We start from the raw sequence: 27522 nt of genomic DNA on the forward strand, positions 1-27522 counted from the left end.
GGGTGAATCCAGGCAAACCATCAACAGTGACTGCAAGACCAAATCACTTTGGAAAGAAGACAGTGCTTTGTGTTTGGTGGGATCAGAAGGGTGTCATCTGTTATAAGCTGCTAAAACCTGTTGAGATCATTAACACTGATTGGTACCAACAGTAAATGAATGATTTAAATTACATGAAAAATGACTGGAATATAAGCAAAACAAAGCCATATTGCTCCATGATAGCACCCCATTACATGCAGCAAAACAAGTCAGGGAAACGATTGATGCATTCATTTGGGAAATGCTAGGGCATGTGGCAATATTCTCCAGACTTGGCTCCATCCAGTTATAATCTGTTTGCATCACTGGGACAGGCTCTCACTGAACAACACATCAATTCATATGAAAATGGGTTGCTGACTGTTTTGCTTCAAAAGAAGAACTGTATTTTTGGCATGTAGATGTCAAAGAAATGTTTAAATAGCAATGGAGATTATTTTGAATAAAATATTGTTTATCAGTTTCAAACAACAGACATGTAATTATTGCAACCAAATTCCAGTTTCATACTTCTACACCTAGTATTTTTTCCTTTTCCCTGGTATGGATGCATTTGCACTAAACCTTATTTTCTCAATAAACAATAAATAACATGAAAACTTTGTGTTTGTTCATAATCCTATGCTTGCAGCAATAGAGCTGGAAATTAGTATATACTTGAATACTTCCAATCGTAGTTTTAATTTCCAGAGCTACACTACAATCACAGCTGCATCTTCCGTAGAAAACTCATTATAGCTTAAACTTCCTTCAAATATTCCTTTGCATTTTCATACTTATAATGACAACTCATAATTTTAGTATACCTATGAATATCTTTACTAGTAAGTCTACCTCCTTGACATGCATTGAAATCAGAAATCTTTTCTTAACTTATATACTTGCTACAGCATAAATATTTTTTATACTGAGGTTTACTGTAATCAAACACTTTTGTAAGCTCACTAGGACACAGAAATCCTCTTTGAAACACTGTTTTAAACGGACACATTGTCTTAAACTTATACTTTTAAATAGAACTCCAATCTACTGCTTCCTGCTGTAAAAAATAAATTTAATTTTAGTCATATCCACCCAACTTTTGATTAACACTTCCTTAAACTGCTTCAAAAAAGCAACCGGATGCACCAAAACATATGGTGTGAACGTAATAAATTCCTTCTGGTGTATCACAGCATCATCCAAAGAGCTGGTGAGAGTACTCATGAACTCAAATTTCTCATGTACCTTTGATTAATCTCCTTCTTGTAAGTATTCCTCCAATCTAATTAAAGCATTTTTCTCACCATTTACTTCAATAAATTTTTAAGTTCAAGTATTTATACATATCCATGCTTATCTGAGATTTGGTCACTTATACTTTCACCTTCCAAAACTGATGATTTATCTAGGTCAGTATATAACCTCCTAGGTAAATCTACTAAGGTACCTTCTACCCTAGAAAGTGTATCTGCATTTGTATCTATCTCTTTCCATTTTGTTTTTGAAATCTGTCATACCGTTACACAATGCATCATTAAAGCTTTTAATGTCATTTACGACAGCTTCCCTTTGAATTTGAAGTGTAGTGATACTACGTTTTAGTTCTTCCATTTGGGTTTTGTTACTGTTCTTTAATTCCTCCATTTGTGCCATATTACTTTCTTGTAATTCATCTCATTCAACAAATAAAGCCGCTTAAGAAGAGTAAGAACAGTATTCCCGTTAAATCACACTGCAATACTGTTATACAATTTCAACACCACTGCACAATACTAGAAAGATGTAAATCTACAATTCTGTAAGTCAGATTAAAAAAGAAATTCAGCTTGGCATTTTTACAGCTCACCTAATGGGGGTACACAGCAAGCTGCATTGCTTTGCTGATGCAGTGTGTGTGGGCGAAGTGATGTCTCATTGAACCATTGTGTAGCCACTGTCATAGTCAGCTGACTGGCTGCCATGTTGCAAAGCAAAGGTGTGCTGCTGTTGTATTGTTCAGCTGCCACATAATCATTCTCAGAGATCACAGCTGACTGGGCAACACTGCAACAAGTGTTTGCCTATACCTTCTTGATTGTTTACTTCAGTTGTTCTAGGCAATGTAATATATTTCTTCAGTATTACTTCCAAATTCCTTTCTATAGCACAAAAGCTCTCATATTTCAGAGCCTCTTATCCATGTCATTCACCTTGGGTGCCAAACTGAAGTGAAATGAAAAAGGTTTCTGATGGTGGGTTGTTACCGAATTTTCACTTCATGACACCCTGTCACCCAGAGGCTTCTCATGCTCAGCTTCTAACTTACTTTAATCTTTAGTTACCTTGTCGTATTTTCTTAAAGCTGTGGACCTCTAACACAGTTCCACTAATTATACCATGTGGACTTCTTTGCCTTCTACAGAGATTTGAGAGCTGTAAGAGAGCTCACAACTGTGTCAACTCACTATGAAATGATGTAACCATTTTTTGAAGAACTCTTCTGTATTTTGTTGTTCAGATAATACCAGTACACAGCTAGGTAAATAGATATCACATTAACTAATGCAACACATCTTGAGTGAATCTTATGACATGACATCAAAGAGTACATCTAATCAAGTTACATTTCAGACATAAAATGTTTCAATGTTTTCTTGGACATTGACAGAGCAGACAAGACCCTTTCTCTCTGCCATCCAGAACACCACTACGCAACAACACCAAAGCATAAGTGATCCCTTCACAGCAGGTGGAGATACTCGGATCACCATCATGCTTTGCTGATGTCCTGTGTTCATGCTTATTTTATCACCTCTACATATATACACTATGTGATCAAAAGCATCCGGACACCTGGCTGAAAATGACTTACAAGTTCATGGTACCCTCCATCGGTAATGCTGGAATTCAACATGGTGTTGGCCCACCCTTAGCCTTGATGACCACTTCCACTCTCACAGGCATACATTCAATCAGGTGCTGGAAGGTTTCTTGGGGAATGGCAGCCCATTTTTATGGAGTGCTGCACTGAGCAGAGGTATCGATATCGGTCATGAAGTTGGTGTTCCAAAACATCCCTAAGGTCAGGACTCTGTGCATGCCTTTTCATTACAGGGATGTTATTGTCATGATAGTGCCATGCAAAACAACAAATGGTGCAAGCCCCTCCATGAAAAACACGACCACACCATAACACCATCACCTCCAAATTTTACTGTTGGCACTACACACACTGGCAGATGATGTTCACTGGGCACTTGCCATACCCGCACCCTGCCATCGGATCACCACATGATTTGTCACTCCACACAATGTTTCTCCACTGTTCAGTTGTCCAATGTTTATGCTCCTTACACCAAACAAGGCATCATTTGGCATTTACTGGTGTAATGTATGGCTTATGAGCAGCCGCTTGACCATGAAATCCAAGTTTTCTCAACTCTCACCTAACCGTCATAGTACTTACAGTGGACCTGATGCAGTCTGGAATTCTTGTGTGATGGTCTGAATAGACGTCTGCCTATTACACATTATGACCCTCTGCAACTGTCAACGGCCTCTGTCATCAACAGATGAAATTGGCCTGTATGCTTTAATGCTGTACATGTCCCTTCACATTTCTGTTTCACTGTCACATCAGAAACAATTGACCTAGGGATGTTTAGGAGTGTGGAAATCTCACGTACAGACGTATGACACATATGACACCCATTCACCTGACCACGTTCAAAGTCTGTGAGCTCCACAGAGGACCTCATTCTGCTCTCTCACGATGTCTAATGACTACTGAGGTCACTTACATAGAGTACCTGGCAGTAGGTGGCAGCACAATGCACCTAATATGAAAAACATATGTTTCTGGGGTGTCTGGATACTTTTGATCACAGTGTATCAACACAAAGTGAGCACAGTTGTATGTTCTCTATCTACTAACTAACTAACATATGTTTTCAACTTTCACAAGCATCTTTCATCAACTTAAGAGTTAATAGTGGAATGGGTTTTTCTGGTGACTCTCATTTTACACTACACACCACTGTGGATCTTCAAAGTATTGGAAGAATGAGACCTCTCCTCAGGTTTCAACCATAATTACTAATAATGGGGTCATCAAAGATAACACAGAACTGTGATTCATCACTGAACACAATGTGATGCCATTCATCAGCAATCCATGCTTCCTGGTCATGGCACCACTCGGGAATCAGCTGCTTGTGTTGTGCTGTTAATGTCAACCTACTTATGGGACATTAATTTCCTCGTATGGCTGCTGCTAGTCCCTGACCAATGGTGCAGGATGACACAGAATCCTACAGAGACCCTATTACTTGTTCTTGGATGGCAGGTGCAGATGTGAAGGGGTTATGATGTGCTTGGTGCACAATATGGCAATCTTCCTTTTGGGTGGTCAGACATGGTTGATTTGAACCTTGATGACGAGTATGCCTGTCTGTCTTCAGGTTTTCATGCAGTCCAACATTGGGCCTCTGTCACATCTAAATGCCTCACAAATCTGGTTATTGCACAATTTGAACGGCCGGCCAAATGGAGATCCACAATAAGGCCACTTTCAAGTTTTGTCAGGTGCTGATAATACTGTCTCACACGAGAACATAGAATCTCCATGTCCTTCACAGTGACCACTCAACATTTGATGCAATGCATGCCCCTTATATATCCTACCAGACCTGGTAACAAAACCAAATACAACCAACACTAATGCACTCTAGTGTCCATTCTACCTGTCACAGAGAATTTGCAACTCTAATTATTAACATATTGTAGATGATGTGTATGAGTACAAAGCTACACTGACATCTGACTGTGTTTTGTTGGTACCACATTTTTTTCCCCAGTGATGGTATGTTTAAGATAATCAGCATGGGAACTGCTTACAGTATGTTATACGAGGAAGTACCTGAAAGAAATCAAACATTTTTTTGGTGGGCAAAACTTTTGTGGTACCATGTTTTTCCACTAGGAGTGCATAGAGCGAACAGTGCCATTGGTGAAAAAAGTCAGGACTAGTCTTGCCAGAGTTTATAGTGACATCTATATTGTGTGACTGCTGTTTTTGCAATGGCTGATTTTTGTGAACAGTGTGCAGTGGTGGAATTCTGCTTTTTGCCTGGAAACTCTTGAAATGGACAATTGGTATACCAGGATGATGCTATGGGAGAACTTATGTATTTGAGTAGTTTTACAGTTTTAAAAATGGTGAAATATCATTTGGTGACAAACCTCATTCTGATTGTCCTTCCATGGCCTGAACACATGAAAATGTTGGAAACATTGCTGGAATCATAAACAAAGATTGTTGATGGACCACTGAAGAAATTGTGGAGTTGTCAAAAGTGACCTGGAGTTTGTATAGGGACATTCTCCTCTAGCATCACTTTTCCTCAACAGTAGTAGTCGATACCAGTAACATTTTTTGAATTTTGGACAGATCAATATTATCTCAGCTGTTTTTCTGAAAAATTTCATACTTTACAACTACAACCAGGGACATCAAAGGGAAAGATAATACAAACTATTTGTGAAGCTAATTTGTTTGTGGACTTGTGTGCTTGTTAAGAAAATGAATAGGGATGAAGGAAAAAGGGAGGCAGAAATAGAAGCTGTAGGATCAAGTCACGACATGTCTGAGCCAAGTAAAATTGTAGTCAGTAAATAAACAGTAAAAACTGATATTTTGCAGTTAATTTTGGCAAAAATAGAGGAAATGAAGTCAGATAACAATAGCAATTTGGACACAGTACAGGATCAGATAGATCAACTTAGTAATGAAGTTTCAGAGCTAAAAAATGGGTTTTCAGAGGATTTCAAAAGTGTGAATGAAAAATTTGATGTTTTAGTCAGATGCGGTTATTCAGAATTTGTATCACAATTGGTGGAATGAAATGAAAGAGGATCTAAGCAGGAAGTGTAATTTTGACAGTAACGTGTTTTGTGTTCCTTCTGTAACAAGTGATGTCAGTTGTGCAATGGAATTTATTTATTTTGTTCAATCTTTACCTGACAACATAAGGAACCAAAGTGTAGCAGCACCACCATTTAAGATAGGAAAGTTAGATTCACTGCAATATTTCTGAGCGCACAAGTTACAGCCAGGTGTGGGCCTGTTGACAGTAAGTTATGCTGACCAGCGGTTGCAAAGTAGAATGGAGAGCAAACGTAGCAGTTTGCATGGCGCAAATTACAGGCACTCATGTTATGAGTACATGACTTGGAGTGGCATGTTAGCAAAACAGAGATGCACAGCCACGTATAAATAGGTGCCGGTTTCTAACAAGGGAATTCATGTGTGGCAGCTCTCCTGGATGGCGGCACATCTTACACCACCAGCTACACGCAGCAGCTAATGGGGCGCCAGCATTCCAGTCCACAGCGGGTCACTTATTCGACCTTTTGAGGCCAATGTGGGGTCTGTAGCCAGCCAGCGGTGGGTCACTCGATGGCTCGCTACCGCTCCCAACACACGCCGGAGGCATCCCGAGTGAGGACCACAGATTTGGCTGTCAGATCGCAGGTGCTTGTTGTTGCCACAGTCTTAACCACAACGTCAAAGAAGCACACAGCAGGCTGCCCTGTGGCTCCCAGTGGGTGGTGCTAAGGCAACAGAGATGGAGGCCACTGAGTCGGTTGCCAGTGCATCCTGACATTGTCAAAACTCCACGGCTGTACACGGCCGGCATGCTGCAGTACATTTCTTGGGTCGCTGAGGTAGTCCTTCTGCACCAAGCTGTTTTACAGAGAGTAAAGTGGCGTCCTCAGCATCGCGAGACCCAGTGACATAAACAGAGAAGAATGTGGCACCGTAGCTGGGATTAATAAAGCACTTGAAGATCATGGCCGAGTTTTAATACGGCACATCCTGACAGTTTCCATCCATGTCCTACATTCCTCCACTGCACGCCGAGATCTACATTTGGCAGTGACGGCTACATTAGTTGTCAGAACAGCGGGTGTCGTCTGTACAGTACAACATTCAAGCCCACCACCTCCATTGCAGTCACAAAATGTGGTGAGTAGTGTTGACCAGTTTTTCTTTTTGAGTGTTGGACGTTGTCTTCCTTTGCGCTGTCAGCATAAGTGTTAGTGTGTTTGGGGTAGTAGGATTTTTTTTCTTTCTTGGCATTTAATTACTTTTGTATTGCGTTGAGTATGATGGTTTATTTATCTCCTCCTAAAACATAAGATGACATACTGAGCTGTAGGAAGTAAGTTTATTTTTGTAGTTAAATGTTTTATTTCGGGGGGATTTTATAGGTTGATATGGGACTAATTGGGAACAAAAGTAACATAAAGGCAGAGTCAAGGACGCAAGGTGTGTCAGAACCAGAAGAGGTATGGATTTTGTTGGAAAAGGTAGCAAATTAACAGCAGACAATATAGATGTGAATTAACATCTAGGAGTGAGTGGGAAACCACATCTGATCAGTCGTTGTTACCTAGGGTGCCACAGAGGAGACTGATACAGCTGCCACAAGTTTGATTATTCCATTTTCTGACAAGGCATCTTAAGATGTGCATTCATTTGTGGAGGACTTGGAAAATTCAGCTGTGATGAATGGGTGGTCTGATGAATAATTGTTACGTGTAGCCAAGATTAGGTTAATGGGTGAAGCAAAGACATATGTAAGGTGTTCTCAGGCCTTAAGGAAGGCAGAACAGTTTAAGCAGTTGAAGGAAGGGATTTTACAGAGGTACAAGAAACAGAATAGCACTCGGTACTTTAGGGAGAGGTTGAGTACAATGACGAAGAGACAGGGGGAGGCAGTAGAGAAATTTGCGGACAGAATAAGAGAAAGTATACTTACAAGTTGGGTCAGAGCAATGAAGTGAATGGTGTTCTGTTGCAGGAGGTTGAGCAAGGGGCAGTTGATGTATTTTTGAGCGGGTTACCGGCACATATGGCGCGGAAAGTGTGTGAAGGGACTCCAAAAGATTTGTATTCGGCCATTCATCTGGCAATCCAATGTGAGAAAATAGATATGGCAATGGGGGTATGTGATAGACAAAGTGTTATGAGTGTGGTAATATGGGACATGTGCACAGGCAATGCACCCAGTCACCGAGAAATAGAGGAAGGGATGGAAATCAGCAGCATGGAGGATGAAGTGGAGTTAGTGGAGGTGGACAATCATTAAACAGCAGAGGGGCCCAAGACCCACCTAAGGGAGTTCTTGTTTAATTTCAATGCTACAAATATGTATGAACAGGTGGAATTTTCAGTGGTAGGATCCATAGGAACTAAAAAGGTTAAGATTTTGTTGGAAACATAGGCGCAGGTGTCAGTGGCTACTAAGAGTTGAATGGGATGAAAGAAGTTAGAACCACCACATTATAGGTTGTGTGAAGTGGGGGAAAGGAGGTCACACCTTTGGGATTAGTGACAGTTCATTTTCGCATAGGGAAAGTCCGTTTTGATGCATGCCTAGAGGTAGTACCATGGGTAAGCGAGGGCTACGACATGATCCTAGGAGTAGATTTCCTGCATCAAAATCATGCCAAAATTGATCTTGGACAACAAACTGTGGAACATTATGGAATGTTATTTCAGCTAGGGGAAACAGTTGTCGATGCACAGCTGTCGCGAGGGGTGTTCAACATAATGAACAAACCAATTGAGCCACGTACATTAGCATTAAGGCTTAATTCGCATGAGTGTGTGTCTATTGGCACTGGGAAGTCACTTTGGATAGGTGTAGAGTCAAATCTACATGTACGTATGGTATGTGTTATTGAATCATTGGAGGATAATGAAGTTTTGCATCCATTAGGTTGTTTTGTGAAACGTAGTATCGTATACATACAAAAGGGAAACAGCGGGTAAGTGGTCCCTGTGAACATGGATAATTTTAGCGCTGTAGATGTCAATTTGGGAAAAGGAGCTTTAGTAGCAAATTTGGATGTACCAGATGACGAATACTGGTGCTCAAGAGGTAGGCATAGCGATAAACCACTAACTGCTGATAGAACTGCATTGTGTAACAAAGTTAAGCATTTGAAAGGAGGAGAAAAAGAGCATATGGAAGAACTGTTGTGGGAATTTAAGGATTTGTTTTTTCTGCAAGGGCTGTTACCAGCAAATCCATAAGCTCAACGTAGGATACCAACAAGTAACAAAGCACCTGTTTACCATAAACCATAAGGAATAGCAAGGTATTTGCAGCTGATTGTGGAGGATTTCATTAATCAGCAGCTTGCGGACGGTATTATAGAGCATAGTAATAGTTGCTAGGGAGTGAGCATTGTCGCTGTGCCTAAAAAATCTATGGATAGAACTAAGAAATACAGGTTCTGTTGTGACTACTGATACCTCAATAATAAGACAACAGTGGATGCATACCCCATTCCAAACATGTTGGAGACTTTGGATCACTTAGGATAGTGCTAGTACTTTTCTACGATGGATTTGACAAGTGGTTATCATCAGTTAGAGGTGGCTCCAGAGGATCATCCAAAAACTGCTTTCTCTACTCCTGGAGGCCATTAACAGTACATCAGACTGCCATTTTGTTTGAATAACTCTCCAGCAACATTTCAGAGGTTGCTGGACAGTGTGTTGAGGGATTTGAAACCACAGCAGTGTCTTGTCTATTTGGATGACACTATAGTGTTTTCAAGTAGTATGGAGCAGCATAGACAGCAGCGAAGGGGAGTCTTTAAGAGGTTAAGAGCAGCTCGTTTGATGTTGAGCCTGGAGAAGTGTCATTTTGCACTGGGAGAAGTAAAATATTTAGGTCATGTCATCAGTAAGGACAGAGTGCGAACAGATCCGAGGTTGGTACAGGCTGTAAGGGATTTTCAGGAGCTGAAAACAGTTAAGGAAGTGCAATCATTCATTGGAATTTGCAATTTATGTGGATTTGCATCACCATCAGTGGGATGAGTATTTGAGGCATATTGTATGTGCATACAATACAAAAGTCTGTACCAATACTGGTTTGTTTCCATTTCAGGTAGTGTATGGGCAAAAAATGCTGTCACAGTTTGATTTAATGAAGTTAGAGAAAGGAAGGGCCGGTGAATCTGTATGTCAATTCGTGAGCACAATTCGGGATGTTTGGAAACAGGTAGAAAAGGCGAATATGAAGGTTTTGGAAAGGCAAGAAGTTTACTGCAGTATAGGGTAGGGCAATGGGTAATGCTATCCAACCCCTATATGGCAAAAGGGAAAATGAAGAAGTTCATCACGAGGTATCAAGAGCCATACCAAGTAGTTCAAACCACATCCCCCATTAATGTTAAGCTTCAGCTGCCAACTAGAACAATGAAAGTACACATTGGGCAGTTGTGGATGTGATTCCAGGCATGTCACAGGAAGGGAAGAGGAAGAAAGACAGAGTGGAGAGAGGTGTTAAGTGCAGGGAAAACCAGGAAGATAGAGTACAGCATGATATACATATGCTTTGCGATCCAGCAAGTAGTAGAGAATTTGTAGTTTATTTCAGAGCAAGAGGGGCGCATATCAGCTGAGCAGCTCGTGCAGCGTGTTGCTCAATATAGGGAAAGGCAACGACAAGTAATGATTGTTTTAAGCACCTCTGAGCCAAGTGCCATCACAGCCTTAACTTTGTTGTGTATTGTTTTCATTCTGATCAGGCGGAGAGCCAATTCCAAGAGGGAACCAACAGTACTCCAAATCCCAGTGGATTGGATACCGAGGGCATAAGACGGGTAGGTAACGGGTTGATCGAGCATTAAGTGGACTGGTCATCCAATAAGGAATTTTTATGTTTCGTCTCATACCATGTGTTTTAAGAGGACTAGACCACATCTAAGTTTTTTATTAGTAGTAGTAAATATATCATAAGTCGACCCGGGGACTGGGTCTTTCCGAAGGGGGGAAAAAATGTTGCGGCACCACCATTTAAGATGGGAAAGTAAGATTCGGTGCAATATTTCTGAGCACGGGTCTGTTGACTGTAAGTTACACTGACCAGCAGATGCGATGTAGAATGGAGAGTAAATGCAGCAGTTTGCATGGCGCCAGTTACAGGCAGAAGGGGCTCACTTGCCCAACATAGGTGTTATGAGTACGTGACTTGGAGCGGTACGTTAGCTAAACAGAGGCACACAGTAATGTATAAATAGGTGCTGGTTTCTAATGAGGGAATTCAAGTGGCAGCTCTCCTGGATGGTTGGGCGTGTCACACCATTGGTTACACACAGCAGCAGATGGGGCGCCAGCGTTCCAGTCCACGGAGGGTCCCTGGTTCAACCTACTGAGGCCAATGTGGGTTCTGTAGCTAGCCAGCACCGGGCCACTCGATGGCTCACTACCGCGGGCAGTCTTGTTGGCTCCCAACACACGCCGGAGGCGAGGGCTGCAGATTTGGGTGTTGGATTGCAGTTGCTTGTTGTCACTGTGATCTTAACCAAAACAGCAAAGAAGCACACAGCAGGCTGCCCTGCGGCTCCCAGCGGGTGGCGCTGAGGCAATGGGGACAGAGGCCACTGAGTTGGCTGCCAGCATATCCTGACGTCATCAAAACTTTGCTGTACATGGCTGGCACGCCGCAGTACGTTGCACGGGTCGCTGAGGTAGCCCTTCCGCACCAAGCTGTTTTGCAGACAGTGAAGTGGTGTCCTCAGCATTGCAGGACCCAGTGACATAGACTGAGAGGAACGCGACACTGTAGCTAGGAATAATAAAACACTTGAAGATTATGGCCGAGTTTTAATACGGTGCATCCTGACAGTTTCCATCTACATCCTACATTCCTCCACTGCATGCCAACGTCTACATTTGGCAGTGATGGCTACAAAAGTAATGCTATGGTACCTGTAAAGCTGATAAAACCCCATGAAGACAGTGTGGATGTAGCATTTGATGAAATTGAAAGTGATCTTTTGCATGAAGTATCTGTCAACAGAGAAAAATAAGAAGAGCTACTGGTAACCAAAGGAAATTGGTTAAATCTCAAGTACTGTTAACTTTCAGTACAGAAGACAAGATCCTTGAACATGGATGCATAATGATCCCTAGTCTGGAAGTAAATATACATTGTATTTGCATGTACACACAACTATGTAATCCTGGTTTGTAATGGATTGGTGCTTTAGAATTTGATACATATATGCCATGGGACTAAATAAGTAGATCCTTTTGCAATTTTGAAATGGGACAATGCCATTAAATATCTAGTAATAGATATCTTATCTTAGAATGCTGTTAGTGTTAAATATTATTGTTATTCCTGTATACTTGCAGAAAATATTAAATTGAATTGTCAATGACCTCTTTAGGGTAAAGTCATGGGTGTTGTGGTAAATTGAGCAAAGACTCATTTTATTCATGTGTACTGTAAATATTAGGAATAATATCTTAAAGTTTCATATGTGCAAGTATAACTGTGTATGTTACCTTACTAGTTCATTTTTTCATTGCATTTAGCTCTGTTTATTAATGTGCCATATATGTGAACACTGTTTAACTCATTCTCCCGTAAACCCATATACTTATTTTTTCAATATAAATAGGCAAAACATATGCCATGTCATGTGAGAGAGGTACTGAACAGCATACTTAGTACACAAAGCAACGTTTCATGATTTGATGTGAAAGCTAGACAGGATGTTGGAGCCTGTAATGAGAAATTTAGGGAGGAAACTGAAAGATGTGGGTGGATCCCCTCCCACACTCCTGTATGGCTGCACCCTTGCTGATCCAGTCAACTTACAAGAAATCATAGGTGCTGGGTAACATACTCAAGCATGCGTCAACTACATCAGTCTTGTGACAGAAATTTGTAAACTGTTAGCCAAGAAATTGTCCTACATGAAGAATTCATGGAGTTATTTGTTTAGAAAAGTAGTCGCCTCTATGGACAGTGTTATTCCACTTAAATGTATGTTTTTTTTCAAATAGGGGGATTAACTTCCCAATACATTATGCAACTTTAAATAATGTTGTGGAAGGTTTATGTTCTATGACTGATGATTTGTTATGTGAAAAGTTAAAAAATTCAAGAGTACATTCATCAATTTCCTTATCTCAGCACTCAGTATAAATGTTTTTAATTAGCTGTAAATGTATCTTCTAGGCTTCTATTTACATAGATTAGTTTGTATGAACAGTTAGCAAATAGTGTGGAAGACATTTATGATAGTGATCATAAATCAAGTATAGACTGTATAACAAGATTTATACATTTCTGGTTTCACTCTCTGATTATAGTCCTGAAGCAACACGATTACAGCATCATTCAAAGCTATTTATGACTCTGATTACCTGTATTTATCCTGAGTAGTGTTTTATTGTATCTCATTGGAACTATAGTTGTGTGCAAACTCATACTTAACTCTGTTTTGTGTACACTTGGTCACCACGACTGTGTGTGTGTGTGTGTGTGTGTGTGTGTGTGTGTGTGTGTGTGTGTGTGTGTGTGTGTGTGTGTGTACTCAAGGAGAGTGTGCAACTATTGACTGAGGAGGATAGATACTTCCTATAATTATTCTTTACATACAACTGAAATTATTGATATATGATTATGAACTTTATTCATTTTGTTGTGTCAAAACATTTCTTCTGTTGTGTACCTGGAGTGGTTTGGACTCTCAGGTTGGTCCCCACATCATAAGCATAGGCCCTAATATTTTTTCATTATTTTCTCCTTTCATGAGTCAACATATCCTTACTTACTCTGGTTTATGTGGGTGATTGGTTTTGTAGTATACTCCTACTCGTGACTGAATATATTCTTCTGGTCTGTACCTGCTGTTGTGTTTTTTCAAGTCAGCTTGCTCGTCATAGACTTAGGCTCTGAATTTTTTTCCTCTTTTATGATGATCTTGAAGATGTGACATTACAGATGTGAACTTGCAATTTGTAATGCTAGTAATTTACATTGTCTCTGCACTTATTTCTATAGTTTAATGTTGTAATGTTGTAGATTTGACTTAGTATCATTTGTCTTGTGACAGAATGTTCCACAGATCTGAAAATGTGAATGCCATGTCCTCATACATGTACAAATTATGACCTGTATAGTAGATATATTTCTTACATTTTCTGTAATATGTTATGTATCAGTTACTTCTATTCATCTGTATTCTGTCTTTTGGCATCATTTTGTACACGTTTAGCAAACCTTACAGTAGGTCACAAAATATCGTTAACACATTGTTTCCATATTATGTGAGGGGGATACTGTAAAGGGACACCCTCCTCTAGCATTACTTTTCCTCAACAGTAGTAGTCAATATCATTAATTTTTTTGAATTTTGGACAGGTCAGTATTATCTCAGCTGTTTTTCTGAAAAATTTCATGTAATTTTATACACGATATGTTACATTTCAAGCTAAAATTTATGAAAGGGAATTACTTTATTTTCATTGTTACAGTTGATACGTACTGGTTCTGAATGCACAGTTAAAATGGCTTTTTTTTTTAGAAACATTTGAAATTATGAAATATTTGGCTCACTTAAAATTTCTATTATTAATTATGCAATCTAGTACTGTTTATTACGTTTATTTCTGGATTCATTTATAAATTAATAATCGAGACTATAATAGAAATTCATTTGACAATAAAAATTGTAAATGCTTTGGAATATTGTTGTTATCAGTAGTAAGCATGCCTCTCATATGATCTGATGTACTTTCATATTTTGAGTGAACACTGTAATTTTAGCTTTGTTAATGTGAAAATCCAAAAGACCGTGTCATATACTAAAATGTGACAAAATAAATTAATGTAAAAACAAATCTTTAAAACTATTTGGATGAATTCAACCATGATGACCTAAAATGTGAGAATTTCAGCTTCAGGAATCAAACCTCTAGACAAGAAGTAATGGAGCCAACTCTAAAAGAATAGATAAGTAAACTAAAAAGTTTATTGTAATCTTACTCCACTCTAATCTTCAGAAAAGACTTTGCTCATTGTGAACAATAGCAGCCACAAGGAAGGAAGGGGTAGATTACAAGATCACTGCAGCAAATTGTGACAGAAGATTTGGGAATGAAAATGGTGGCTGCCCAGTTCTTGCCATGACTGTTGAACAAAAACAATGTTGTGTGGAAGCACCACGTGCTTGAAAAGAAGAGTCACAAATGATGCCAACATTTAAAAAAAAAATCACAGATGATGAAACTTTGTGCTATGCTATGCTTATGATCCTGAATCAAAGTAACAATCAAGACAGTAGAAGACTTCAGTTTCACCTGCCCCAAGAAAGCTCAACAGGTGAAATCAAACATTAAGACAATACTGGTTTCTGTTTGTTCTGCAGGCTTTCTACTCTACAGTGTGTGCTGCAGAAGTGGCCTGATTTGTGGCAGTCGAGTGACAGATTTTTCCATCCTGACAATACCCCTGCTCATGCAGCCTTGTCTGTACAACAGTTCTTGACCAAAAATGGTCAATTATTTTGGGTACCCCCTCGTATATCCCCTCCCCTCTGACATTATTATAGTGGTCTATATTTTATGAGACTATAGTGTTGATGTATAAATGTGAGAAGTTTGAAGAATATTATAGGTCAAATCTGTCATAGCAAAATTAAGGAAAGATCTTACTGTTACAAAGATAATATGTTGTAGAAATTGGTGAGAGCAACAGTGTCCATGTGAAAATTAGCTAGTGACAAAAATGACAACTTTAATAAAAGAACATAAGTCTGTGTTGCTCTTTTAACAAGACTGGATAAACATAGTAATTTTGTGAATATGAGGTCATAATTATTTATGGGGACAAATCTCATGCTGGTAGCCAAACAATAATCTGTTAATTCACTTAATTCTGGAATTGTGACAAATGGTTTTAAAAAAATAAGGTATTGATGGTGTTTGTTACTAGGAAATGGGTCAGCATAAGTAAGAGTAAGAATAACAACAATATTAGGCAAAGGACAGATTGCTTCCCACTGTACAGATGACCCACTGAGTTGCAGACAAGCACAATGAAAAGACTGTTACACATTATAGCACTCTTTCTAAAGCATGTGCTTTCATGCAACTTTTTGTTCAGCAGTCGTGGCAAGAATTTGGCAGCAACCATTTTCATTCCCAAATCTTCTGTCACAATTTGCTGCACTGAACTCCAATGCCTGGCATTCCAGTCAGAGCTGCGACTGATAGTGGTTATGTGTGCATGATGTGTGGTTGCTTGTGCAAATATGTGTTTGTTTTCTTGGCTGAGGAAGGCTTTGACTGGACGCTATATTGTGTAACAGTTTTTTTGTTGTGCTTATCTGCAACTCACTGTATCACCTTTACAGTTAGCAGCAATCTATTTCTTTCTTAATAGAGGAGGCAAAGAAAGAATAACTATAATTTCAAGAAAAAATTTCAGGAAAGAAACATAATTTTCTGACAAACGTGTATATTATGAAACAGTTTACAAAATACGTCTGCAATAATCTGCACAGACACTTTGCAAACTCAATTTTCTCTAGTAGCATTCCTGAAAATGCAACTAGCAACTTAATTTTTGGGGAACTACACATGATTTTTATAGTGTGACACACAGTGAAATATTTCCAGATACTGAATAAACAACAAATAATGTGCAGAGGAAAACAGAATGTAGGAACAGGTGTTTTTGATACTTTACCAGTATTTCAAAATATTACATAACAGTAATTCTACCCACAGAAACTAACAATGATGAAAAGAGGCCCAGTTACTCAGAAAAAACTCTAACAATTATTTATTTTTAACAATGTCTGAAGTAACAGACATTGGTGACAATTTTGCAGCTGTACTAAAATTTTGAAATTTATTCACAATTGCAGAATCTTCTTGATATTAGCTGCGTTAGGTATGAACATATTACCTATTGATGACGCATGTAAATTTGTGCCTGACCAGGACTCGAACCCAGATTTCTCCTCCCTTGTCACAAGCAGTCACCTTAACCATTTCAGCTACCCAGGTGCACTTCCAGGACTGACCCAAACTTCCAATTATCATACTGCTTATCATCCCATTGCCTGCAACTTCACTTGGATTCCTGCCACATGGTTTCAAGGAGACAAACATATTCATTGTTAGTATTATGATCATCATTTTACCCCTCAATGATTGCAATACTAATTTTTAACAATGTCTGAAGAAACATACATTAGTAACAATCTTGCAGCTGTACTAAATTTATGAAATTTATTTGCAGTTGCTGAACCCTTTCTGACATTAGCTGCATTAGGCATGAAGATATTAGCTATTGGTGACATGAAAATAGCTTGAACCACAGGATTTCAAAGAGCAGCTGCAAGATCATCACCAATTTATGTTTCTTCATACATTGTTAAAAATAAGTATTACAAGCCTTCATGGGCAAAATGACAATCATAATACTAACATTGAATACGCCTGCCTCTCTGAAATCCTGTGGTGGGGACCCAAATAAAGCAATGAGGTGATTGACAGTATCACATATAGAAGTTTTGGTTAGTCCTGTAAATGTGCCCAGATAGCTGAAGTGGTTAAGGTGACTGCTCAAGACAAGCACAAAATCTGAGTTGGAGTGCTGGTCTAGCACAAATTTTCATGATATCTTCAATATCTTCATATATAAAGCAGTTAACATGAGAAAGATTATACAATTGTGAGTAAATTTCTATCAGTTACAATAACTGGACCCATTCAGAAGTATGCGCGCTGAACAGAGATGAAAGAAAGGAGTGAGATGAGAAGTAAAGAACACTTTGCATGTGCTTAATTAACATGTTGTTGTTGTGGTCTTCAGTCCTGAGACTGGTTTGATGCAGCTCTCCATGCTACTCTATCCTGTGCAAGCTTCTTCATCTCCCAGTATCTACTGCAACCTACATCCTTCTGAATCTGCTTAGTGTATTCATCTCTTGGTCTCCCTCTACGATTTTTACCCTCCACACTGCCCTCCAATGCTAAATTTGTGATCCCTTGATGCCTCAAAACATGTCCTACCAACCGATCCCTTCTTCTAGTCAAGTTGTGCCACAAACTTCTCTTCTCCCCAATCCTATTCAATACCTCCTCATTAGTTACGTGATCTACCCACCTTATCTTCAGCATTCTTCTGTAGCACCACATTTCGAAAGCTTCTATTCTCTTCTTGTCCAAACTAGTTATCGTCCATGTTTCACTTCCATACATGGCTACACTCCATACAAATACTTTCAGAAACGACTTCCTGACACTTAAATCTATACTCGATGTTAACAAATTCCTCTTCTTGAGAAACGCTTTCCTTGCCATTGCCAGTCTACATTTTATATCCTCTCTACTTCGACCATCATCAGTTATTTTACTCCCTAAATAGCAAAACTCCTTTACAACTTTAAGTGTCTCATTTCCTAATCTAATTCCCTCAGCATCACCCGACTTAATTCGACTACATTCCATTATCCTCGTTTTGCTTTTGTTGATGTTCATCTTATATCCTCCTTTCAAGACACTGTCCATTCCATTCAACTGCTCTTCCAAGTCCTTTGCTGTCTCTGACAGAATTACAATGTCATCAGCGAACCTCAAAGTTTTTACTTCTTCTCCATGAATTTTAATACCTACTCCGAATTTTTCTTTTGTTTCCTTTACTGCTTGCTCAATATACAGATTGAATAACATCGGGGAGAGGCTACAACCCTGTCTTACTCCTTTCCCAACCACTGCTTCCCTTTCATGCCCCTCGACTCTTATAACTGCCATCTGGTTTCTGTACAAACTGTAAATAGCCTTTCGCTCCCTGTATTTTACCCCTGCCACCTTCAGAATTTGAAAGAGAGTATTCCAGTTAACATTGTCAAAAGCTTTCTCTAAGTCTACAAATGCTAGAAACGTAGGTTTGCCTTTTCTTAATCTTTCTTCTAAGATAAGTCGTAAGGTCAGTATTGCCTCACGTGTTCCAACATTTCTACGGAATCCAAACTGATCTTCCCCGAGGTCGGCTTCTACCAGTTTTTCCATTCGTCTGTAAAGAATTCGCGTTAGTATTTTGCAGCTGTGACTTATTAAACTGATAGTTCGGTAATTTTCACATCTGTCAATACCTGCTTTCTTTGGGATTGGAATTATTATATTCTTCTTGAAGTCTGAGGGTATTTCGCCTGTCTCATACATCGTGCTCACCAGATGGTAGAGTTTTGTCATGACTGGCTCTCCCGAGGCCATCAGTAGTTCTAATGGAATGTTGTCTACTCCCGGGGCCTTGTTTCGACTCAGGTCTTTCAGTGCTCTGTCAAACTCTTCACGCAGTATCTTATCTCCCATTTCGTCTTCATCTACATCCTCTTCCATTTCCATAATATTGTCCTCAAGTACATCGCCCTTGTATAAACCCTCTATATACTCCTTCCACCTTTCTGCCTTCCCTTCTTTGCTTAGAACTGGGTTTCCATCTGAGCTCTTGATATTCATACAAGTGGTTCTCTTCTCTCCAAATGTCTCTTTAATTTTCCTGTAGGCAGTATCTATCTTACCCCTAGTGAGATAAGCCTCTACATCCTTACATTTGTCCTCTAGCCATCCCTGCTTAGCCATTTTGCACTTCCTGTCAATCTCATTTTTGAGACGTCTGTATTCCTTTTTGTCTGCTTCATTTACTGCACTTTTGTATTTTCTCCTTTCATCAATTAAATTCAATATTTCTTCTGTTACCCAAGGATTTCTATTAGCCCTCGTCTTTTTACCTACTTGATCCTCTGCTGCCTTCACTACTTCATCCCTCAGAGCTACCCATTCTTCTTCTACTGTATTTCTTTCCCCCATTCCTGTCAATTGTTCCCTTATGCTCTCCCTGAAACTCTCTACAACCTCTGGTTCTTTCAGTTTATCCAGGTCCCATCTCCTTAAATTCCCACCTTTCTGCAGTTTCTTCAGTTTCAATCTGCAGTTCATAACCAATAGATTGTGGTCAGAATCCACATCTGCCCCAGGAAATGTCTTACAATTTAAAACCTGGTTCCTAAATCTCTGTCTGACCATTATATAATCTATCTGATACCTACTAGTATCTCCAGGATTCTTCCAGGTATACAACCTTCTTTTATGATTCTTGAACCAAGTGTTGGCTATGATTAAGTTATGCTCTGTGCAAAATTCTACAAGGCGGCTTCCTCTTTCATTCCTTCCCCCCAATCCATATTCACCTACTATGTTTCCTTCTCTCCCTTTTCCTACTGACGAATTCCAGTCACCCATGACTATTAAATTTTCGTCTCCTTTCACTACCTGAACAATTTCTTTTATCTCGTCATACATTTCATCTATTTCTTCATCATCTGCAGAGGTAGTTGGCATATAAACTTGTACTACTGTAGTAGGCATGGGCTTTGTGTCTATCTTGGCCACAATAATGCGTTCACTATGCTGTTTGTAGTAGCTAACCCGCACTCCTATTTTTTTATTCATTATTAAACCTACTCCTGCATTACCCCTATTTGATTTTGTATTTATAACCCTGTAATCACCTGACCAAAAGTCTTGTTCCTCCTGCCACCGAACTTCACTAATTCCCACTATATCTAACTTTAACCTATCCATTTCCCTTTTTAAATTTTCTAACCTACCTGCCCGATTAAGGGATCTGACATTCCACGCTCCGGTCCGTAGAACGCCAGTTTTCTTTCTCCTGATAACGACGTCCTCCTGAGTAGTCCCCGCCCGGAGATCCGAATGGGGGACTATTTTACCTCCGGAATATTTTACCCAAGAGGACGCCATCATCATTTAATCATACAGTAGAGCTGCATTAACATAGACAAAGATAAATTAACAAAGACAAAGATAAATTGTCTACCTTTAGAGATATTGCTTGATACATCCTACAGTAGTGATTTAATATCAAAGGTTATTGATTTTTCTCTCTTAAGCATGCTGAGGTTTTAGAGTATTTTTAACCAGAGGCAGTTCGCCTTTGTTTATAAAATAGCTTCATTGGGCATCGTGGTTTATACATTCTGAAGTGCACACATCATTTTCCTTTGTTGTAAGCACAATTGAACTGGGAAAAAAATCCTGGTTGCAAAAAGTAAATGTGCAGCCAGGTTTTATTCAGCTTTGGCCTCTGCTAACAACAAAGAAAAGGCAGTGAGTGAACTTCAGAAGGTGTAAACAAGAAGAAAAAACACCAATGTCCACAGAAGATATTTTATAAATGAAAGTGTACTGCATCTAACGAAAAATACTCTCAAACCTGCACTAAGCATAAGACAGAATGCTCAATAATTATTGATATATAACAGCTGTTGTGGAAATGGGTGAGGCAAACAAACATATATGATTAAATTCTTTTTCACACATAAAGGAAATGTAAATATTTCATGTGATCCTCTGAAGCTCACATGACACTGGACATTTACCTGCAGACATTCTTCCAATTATGCAAATATGTTGTTCTGTAAAATGATGAAGAATCATATGTAAACTACAGAAGCCTGGAAAACATGACAACAATGTAGAAAGGTAAATACCAGTCACGCACCATTTCCTTTACACATACACAAATTGGAGTCAAGATGTGATATTATCTTTTTATTTATTTTCAATAAATGTTGATACACAGTTTCTATGAGGATAGTGTTCTTATTAAAATGAAATTGCTTAGATATGAGTGACCACATGATTCCAATGGACACTGGAGAAATGATGCAGTAACCACAAACCGCCTTCAAACTCTGCAGCACCTACTTTCTCAATGGAACACACTGATAGGCATGAATATTTTGTTACTTATGAAGTGAATATGATTGCTTCAGTAGTTCTTTTAAAATATTGCAACAGTGACATATTGAACTGACTGTGAAGTACAAAAAGAACATTTAGCTGTTGTAGGGCACAGAAGTTTTATTGCATTGGCTTAAAAAAAGGAAGGCTGCCGTAAGAGGTGAAGAAATTGGTGAGTCTAATGAAATGTTGCCACGTATATTTTCTATCGGCAATCATTTCAATAATTCTGAAACAAAGTTTGCACCTTTACCGAAAATGTTTGAGTATTTAAGAAAAATAAAATATCTGGTCACTACTGAATATTATGTTTGTAGTTAACCAGAATTCAAAGAAGAGTTCATACATGGGAGAGGCATTTTCCAATTAAATTTGTTTCTGACTGCTGAAATATTTCTCAGCTGACAAAGTTTTATTTTTTATGGAATTATGGCTTCCTTAATTTATTTTAACAAAACTAAAGTGATGCTTTCACTTACATGAACTGAACTCTGAAACTCACTCCATCATCCTCATCATAAATCACTTCAACAGTTTCTCATACATATGAAAGTGTAAATACATTATTTCCTTCTTCATATTTGATATATCAGGAAACTTTGCAACTCCTTACAGAATCTCCGAATGGACACAGACATATCACCAGCCATATAGATTAATTTAAATAACATATTTTTCTTATTAAGCAATTAAACAATTATATTACATAATTATTATAAATAACTTTCATTTGAGACTCTAAGAACAAGTACATAGGCATAACAACCAGATAAATTAGTGAAAAAGGGACATTTTGCTACATATCCATGATCATCTGTATCTAAATACAATTATTAATATCTGACAAAATGAAAGGGCAACTGTACTAGCTGTATGCATTTGTCAATTGCTGTTCAAGAAAGTTCCAGTGTCCTGGGATGAAGGAACAATCAGTCAGTACTGTTTAATTTGTACATTGAAAACATCACATTATCCACACCACCAGTGTGGTGAATTCTAAACAACTACAAAAAACTTCATTCAAAAGAATTCAATAGATGTATCACATCAATGAAAAATGAATATGAAAAAAGTCATTCATTCCATAATGATCCTGTAAACCAATAATGCTTAAAAGGCACTCCAAAACACACTTATCTAAACTGTAGGAAGTAATTCCTGATATCCTGATCAAAAACACGATTCAGAACAATATTAACCTTACACACACTGATTTGGATCATCAAGGACAAGCCATATATACAATAACTCTTGCATTGTAATAAAAAAGAAAAAAATCTTTTTATAGTTTATAATATGATGATAATGGTACTGTGCAATTTAATATGTTAGATGATATTAAAATGTCTTGAGAACAGCACTTCAGCATTATTGCTACAGCATATTTCATTTAACAGTGCCAACAAAGAATTCATGTAAAAGTACATGCCACATTCTGTAGTATGAAACTGGAAATAAATACAGGTAAAAGTGTAAGGAATACGTGGAATTATGAGGCACTTGGAGATTGGATGTCGACTTCACTATACACAACACGGAGGTTAATTCTTTTAGTTCACTTTTTCACAGATAAAATAACACAATATAAAATGCAATACAACAATATTTCACATTCATTGATTAAAATCTTAATTAAACTTTGTTGTTCAAAGAAAAATGTTCTTTAGATGGGAATGCTGCACAAGGCAACAAAGAGGTATTTTTCTAGTAATAGTCTCACATGGCCTTTACTCAGTCAGTATAATCTCTCAGAATGATCAATTTCTTCCACTGCTAATTAATGGCAAAACAATTTTATTTCTTGTACTGCACATACTCATTTGTATATACACATTTATATCTTTTAGTCTCAGTCTTTTCATGCATTTGTTGCTATATAAAAATATTTAAGTTTCATCTGCAACAATTCTTTGATTGATATGCAGAATCTCTCTTAAAACTAATTTCATGTACAGTAAAAGTAAACAACAACTGGAGAAATTAAGGCCATCAACAGATGTATCGAGACACTTGGGTACGATACACAAAATAACACTCTGTGTACAAGGAATGTTATATAACAGTGATGTCAATGTGAATAGTAACAAGATTAATATTGATGAGTAATGATTCTCATTAACAAATATAATACACAATACACAAAAATGTGAAAGTATAAAATGGTCTGTTATCAACAACAAGATTTAGAAATTTGTATGCTTTGATTTTAGAAGAAATTCTCCACAATGTCAATAAAATCTGTTCCACATACGTGCATGTAATGTCGACCTCTTCATACAGAAGTCAAAATGTTTCAAAATGTAAACATTCTGGATGGAAGAGGTTTGCTTCTAAACCACTATCTCATGACTCCAAGTCTTTTTACTTTTGAATTTCTGCTCAGAAGGAAATTAAATGATCAGTATAAAACTGCACTGACATTACACTTAGATACAAAAGAAAAATGCAATACAGCTAATGACTGTAGACTAGCTTCAGAAGCATATGATACTTAGGAGGAGAGAAAGTGGCGGCAGCACGTTACAAAATCAGCAGTAACGGGCGTGCAAGCTGCCGCCAGGACCTGATCACGCACTAGTTTGTTTTGTAGCAAATTCATGCAATATGTCCCATGCCATTTCTATATCATTGCGAGTGATTCCAAGAGCACGTATGACAGCATCCTGTGCATAGCCTTCTGATGTAAGCTGTGCAATATAGTCCATATTCAAATTCTCATATGCGACTGCTGCTTCACCTGCTGATGCTGATGCTATTGACTGGTGATAGCGAGCTTTTTGTGCTTCACTGGCCTGTCTTGGCCTCTGGGTTGGACCATGCTGCAGTTGCATGTGAGACTGCATTTGAACGTGTGTTGCAGCCTTTGCTGGAGTCATTGTATCCACATGCATGTCATAGCTCACTTTACTGTTGGGGAAGAAAAAATGGTTAGAAAGAGAAAAAAGGAAGTATTAAAAGTTGTCTACAAGTTAAAAAACTAAAAAGTATTAAAAGTTGTCTACAAGTTAAAAAACTAAATTTAATAACTGTAAATCTATTAGAAATCAAAACCATATGCATTTTGTATTGTCTTATAAACGTATTTATAACCAGTGCTTTTTTTGTGGTACACAATATTGGCACCTTTTTTCTTCCATTTTAAAAATTGTTCAATTTATTTCGAGCAAAATGTATTATAAATATTGCAGTTGATAGCGTTGCCTTTGGGAATAAAATTTCCAGTTTTGTTTCTTAAAAGTTGGCACTACACGTTTTTCCTGGTCCATATGATAGTATCTCTATTCAAATTAAGGAGACCATGAAGTTCAAAAGAAGTGAATTCCACAAAAATGAAAGACATAGTGGTGCAATTAGATCAGGTTTTATAAAAGGCAAAAAGAAGCTGTTGGAAAGTGTTTGCTTTCAGGAGATGACGATTATCGACGTGCATGTGCTAAGATTTCAAGTGTTGGCCATAAAATCCTGGGAAGCATCTGACATTTTGCAATGCTGGAATTAGAAGGTTACCTCATAAATTTCACTTAAATGAAAGAATATCTGCACGAAAATAAATTCCCAAATATATTACTTCTTCTGAAGCACAGTTTGGGCACAATTGCAATATCATCCAGTGAATGTGAAAGGGGTTTCTCTTAAATGAATCTTATTGTTATGTCAGCTAGATGATTTATGCTTGTACAGACAACTTTTGCATTGCTGATCATCAGGATAATAGGGCCTAATCTCACTCAGTTCAGACCTAAGAAATATGTAAGGCGATGGCTGCTCCAAGGTTACTATTCTGCAGTGGCAGCAAAAGCAAGAAGCTATCTAGAAATGATAAGTGTACATCAGGGGAATGTTAAAATTGTGGAATTTGCTGTAGTAATATCTTCTTTGTGAGTGCTGGCACATTTTTTCCCTCAGAAAAAAAGCACTGATCATAATACAACTTATTTTCCTCCTGTATTTTGTTTCAAAAAACACAACATAGGATACATGGAAAATGATACCAATTATACAGTTTTAATATGTATATATCACAACTCTGTTCTAAATTCTATGACATACTCATTGGGAATAATCTCTGCAATTATTCAGTTGTGTTTTAAAGATGTGGACACAATGACACATAGCATACATGAATATAGGAAGAAGATGGTAAAGTAAGCAACAATAGTAAATAAAAGCATTAATCAACAGCACAAAATTATTAACAGAGAAAAGGAAAGACAGGTAGAAATGATATAAACAGCCAGTTTGTCTTCTGAAACAGTGCCTTTATTGTGAACTATACACCTATTGAAAAATGCCATTACACAAAATTTCCTTAAGAGCTCAGGCACGTTATTCCACAAACTTTTTGTCAGGGTCATGATTACCTGCCAGTCCAGTCCACTACTGTACTCATCATTGCTTTCCTTCCCTGCTAACTGGCCATACTTTAGTTACATGCCAGCTGGGTTCCAAACTACACTCAGCTGCGATAAGCTTGCTTGCCTGGATGATGATAGAGGTACCACTGAATATAATTTAATGGCAAATTTACAAGGTTTGTTTGCCATGATGGACTTCAACAGAGCACATTCTGTGGTGTCACCGCCAGACACCACACTTGCTAGGTGGTAGCCTTTAAATCGGCCGTGGTCCGTTGGTATACGTCGGACCCGCGTGTCGCCACTATCAGTGCTTGCAGACCGAGCGCCGCCACACGGCAGGTCTAGAGAGACTTCCTAGCACTCGCCCCAGTTGTACAGCCGACTTTGCTAGCGATGGTTCACTGACAAAATACGCTCTCATTTGCCATGATGGACTTCAACAGAGCACATTCTGTGGTGTCACCGCCAGACACCACACTTGCTAGGTGGTAGCCTTTAAATCGGCCGTGGTCTGTTAGTATACGTCGGACCCGCATGTCGCCACTATCAGTGCTTGCAGACCGAGCGCCGCCACACGGCAGGTCTAGAGAGACTTCCTAGCACTCACCCCAGTTGTACAGCCGACTTTGCTAGTGATGGTTCACTGACAAAATACGCTCTCATTTGCCGAGACGATAGTTAGCATAGCCTTCAGCTATGTCATTTGCTACGACCTAGCAAGGCGCCACTACCAGTTACTATTGATGCTGTAAAACATGTACCGTCAAGAGCGATGTTCACCATTTATGGATTAAAGTTAAGTATTCCACAGCTACGTCCTTTTTTGCTAGTCTAATTTCCTTGATCTGTTCCAGATCTCACGCCAGCCTGCGTGAGCTAAAACGCGTGCCTTTCGGCTTCCTCTAGTCTACCGGGTTGGCTCTCTCGCCAACCCACAACACATTCAAACTTCTATCATGCTCCTTCAAAAACTGTTGTATAAGGCATGCTGTTGGCTTAATACAATGATAACTGTACTTACATACACTGAGTATTCAGCAAAGCTCACTTTTGTCTTTAAAAGAGCATAGGAGTTACTGAACATCTGATTGAAGTGTGAAAACTAATTTCATATTGTCTCTCTTTAAGATCTGAGTTCCTTTACCCTTTGTTGACCTAAATGCACTTCTTAATGTTATATAATGTATAGAGATTATTGCAGCCACTTCTTTTGTGAGAGCTAATTATGAATAAGGGTAGATTATATACAATAATAATAATACTGAATTTTATACGAACTTCATTTAGATACATATTATTGTAATTTATTCAAAATTAGCAACACATCAAATTTTAGGACATTACATTACCAATGTGGATGCACACTTGGTATGATAAGTAAGTTCTGACATTTAGACAAATGAAACAATATGCTCTCATAATTTTTGATAAAAGAAAGTGAGTGCAGATCTCTCTCATTTTTCTTAAACTCTTGACTACTGGTTCCATGATAAATTTGAT

At 38.4% G+C, this 27522-nt stretch overlaps 1 protein-coding gene across 1 annotated transcript in view; it reads right to left on the reverse strand.

The window, feature by feature from the left end:
- Positions 1 to 20798: 20798 nt before the first annotated feature.
- The window catches only part of LOC126162227 (E3 ubiquitin-protein ligase CBL-B-B), a 178948-nt gene continuing 172224 nt past the window's right edge, over positions 20799 to 27522 (reverse strand). Inside the window, exon 14 of the mRNA XM_049918588.1 lies at positions 20799 to 24571. Within this exon, the coding sequence (XP_049774545.1) occupies positions 24232 to 24571 (340 nt within the window). The 3' untranslated portion in view covers positions 20799 to 24231. The remainder of the gene's footprint in view (positions 24572 to 27522) is intronic.

Source organism: Schistocerca cancellata, chromosome 2, assembly GCF_023864275.1.
Source record: "Schistocerca cancellata isolate TAMUIC-IGC-003103 chromosome 2, iqSchCanc2.1, whole genome shotgun sequence".
Taxonomy (NCBI): Eukaryota; Metazoa; Arthropoda; class Insecta; order Orthoptera; family Acrididae; genus Schistocerca; species Schistocerca cancellata.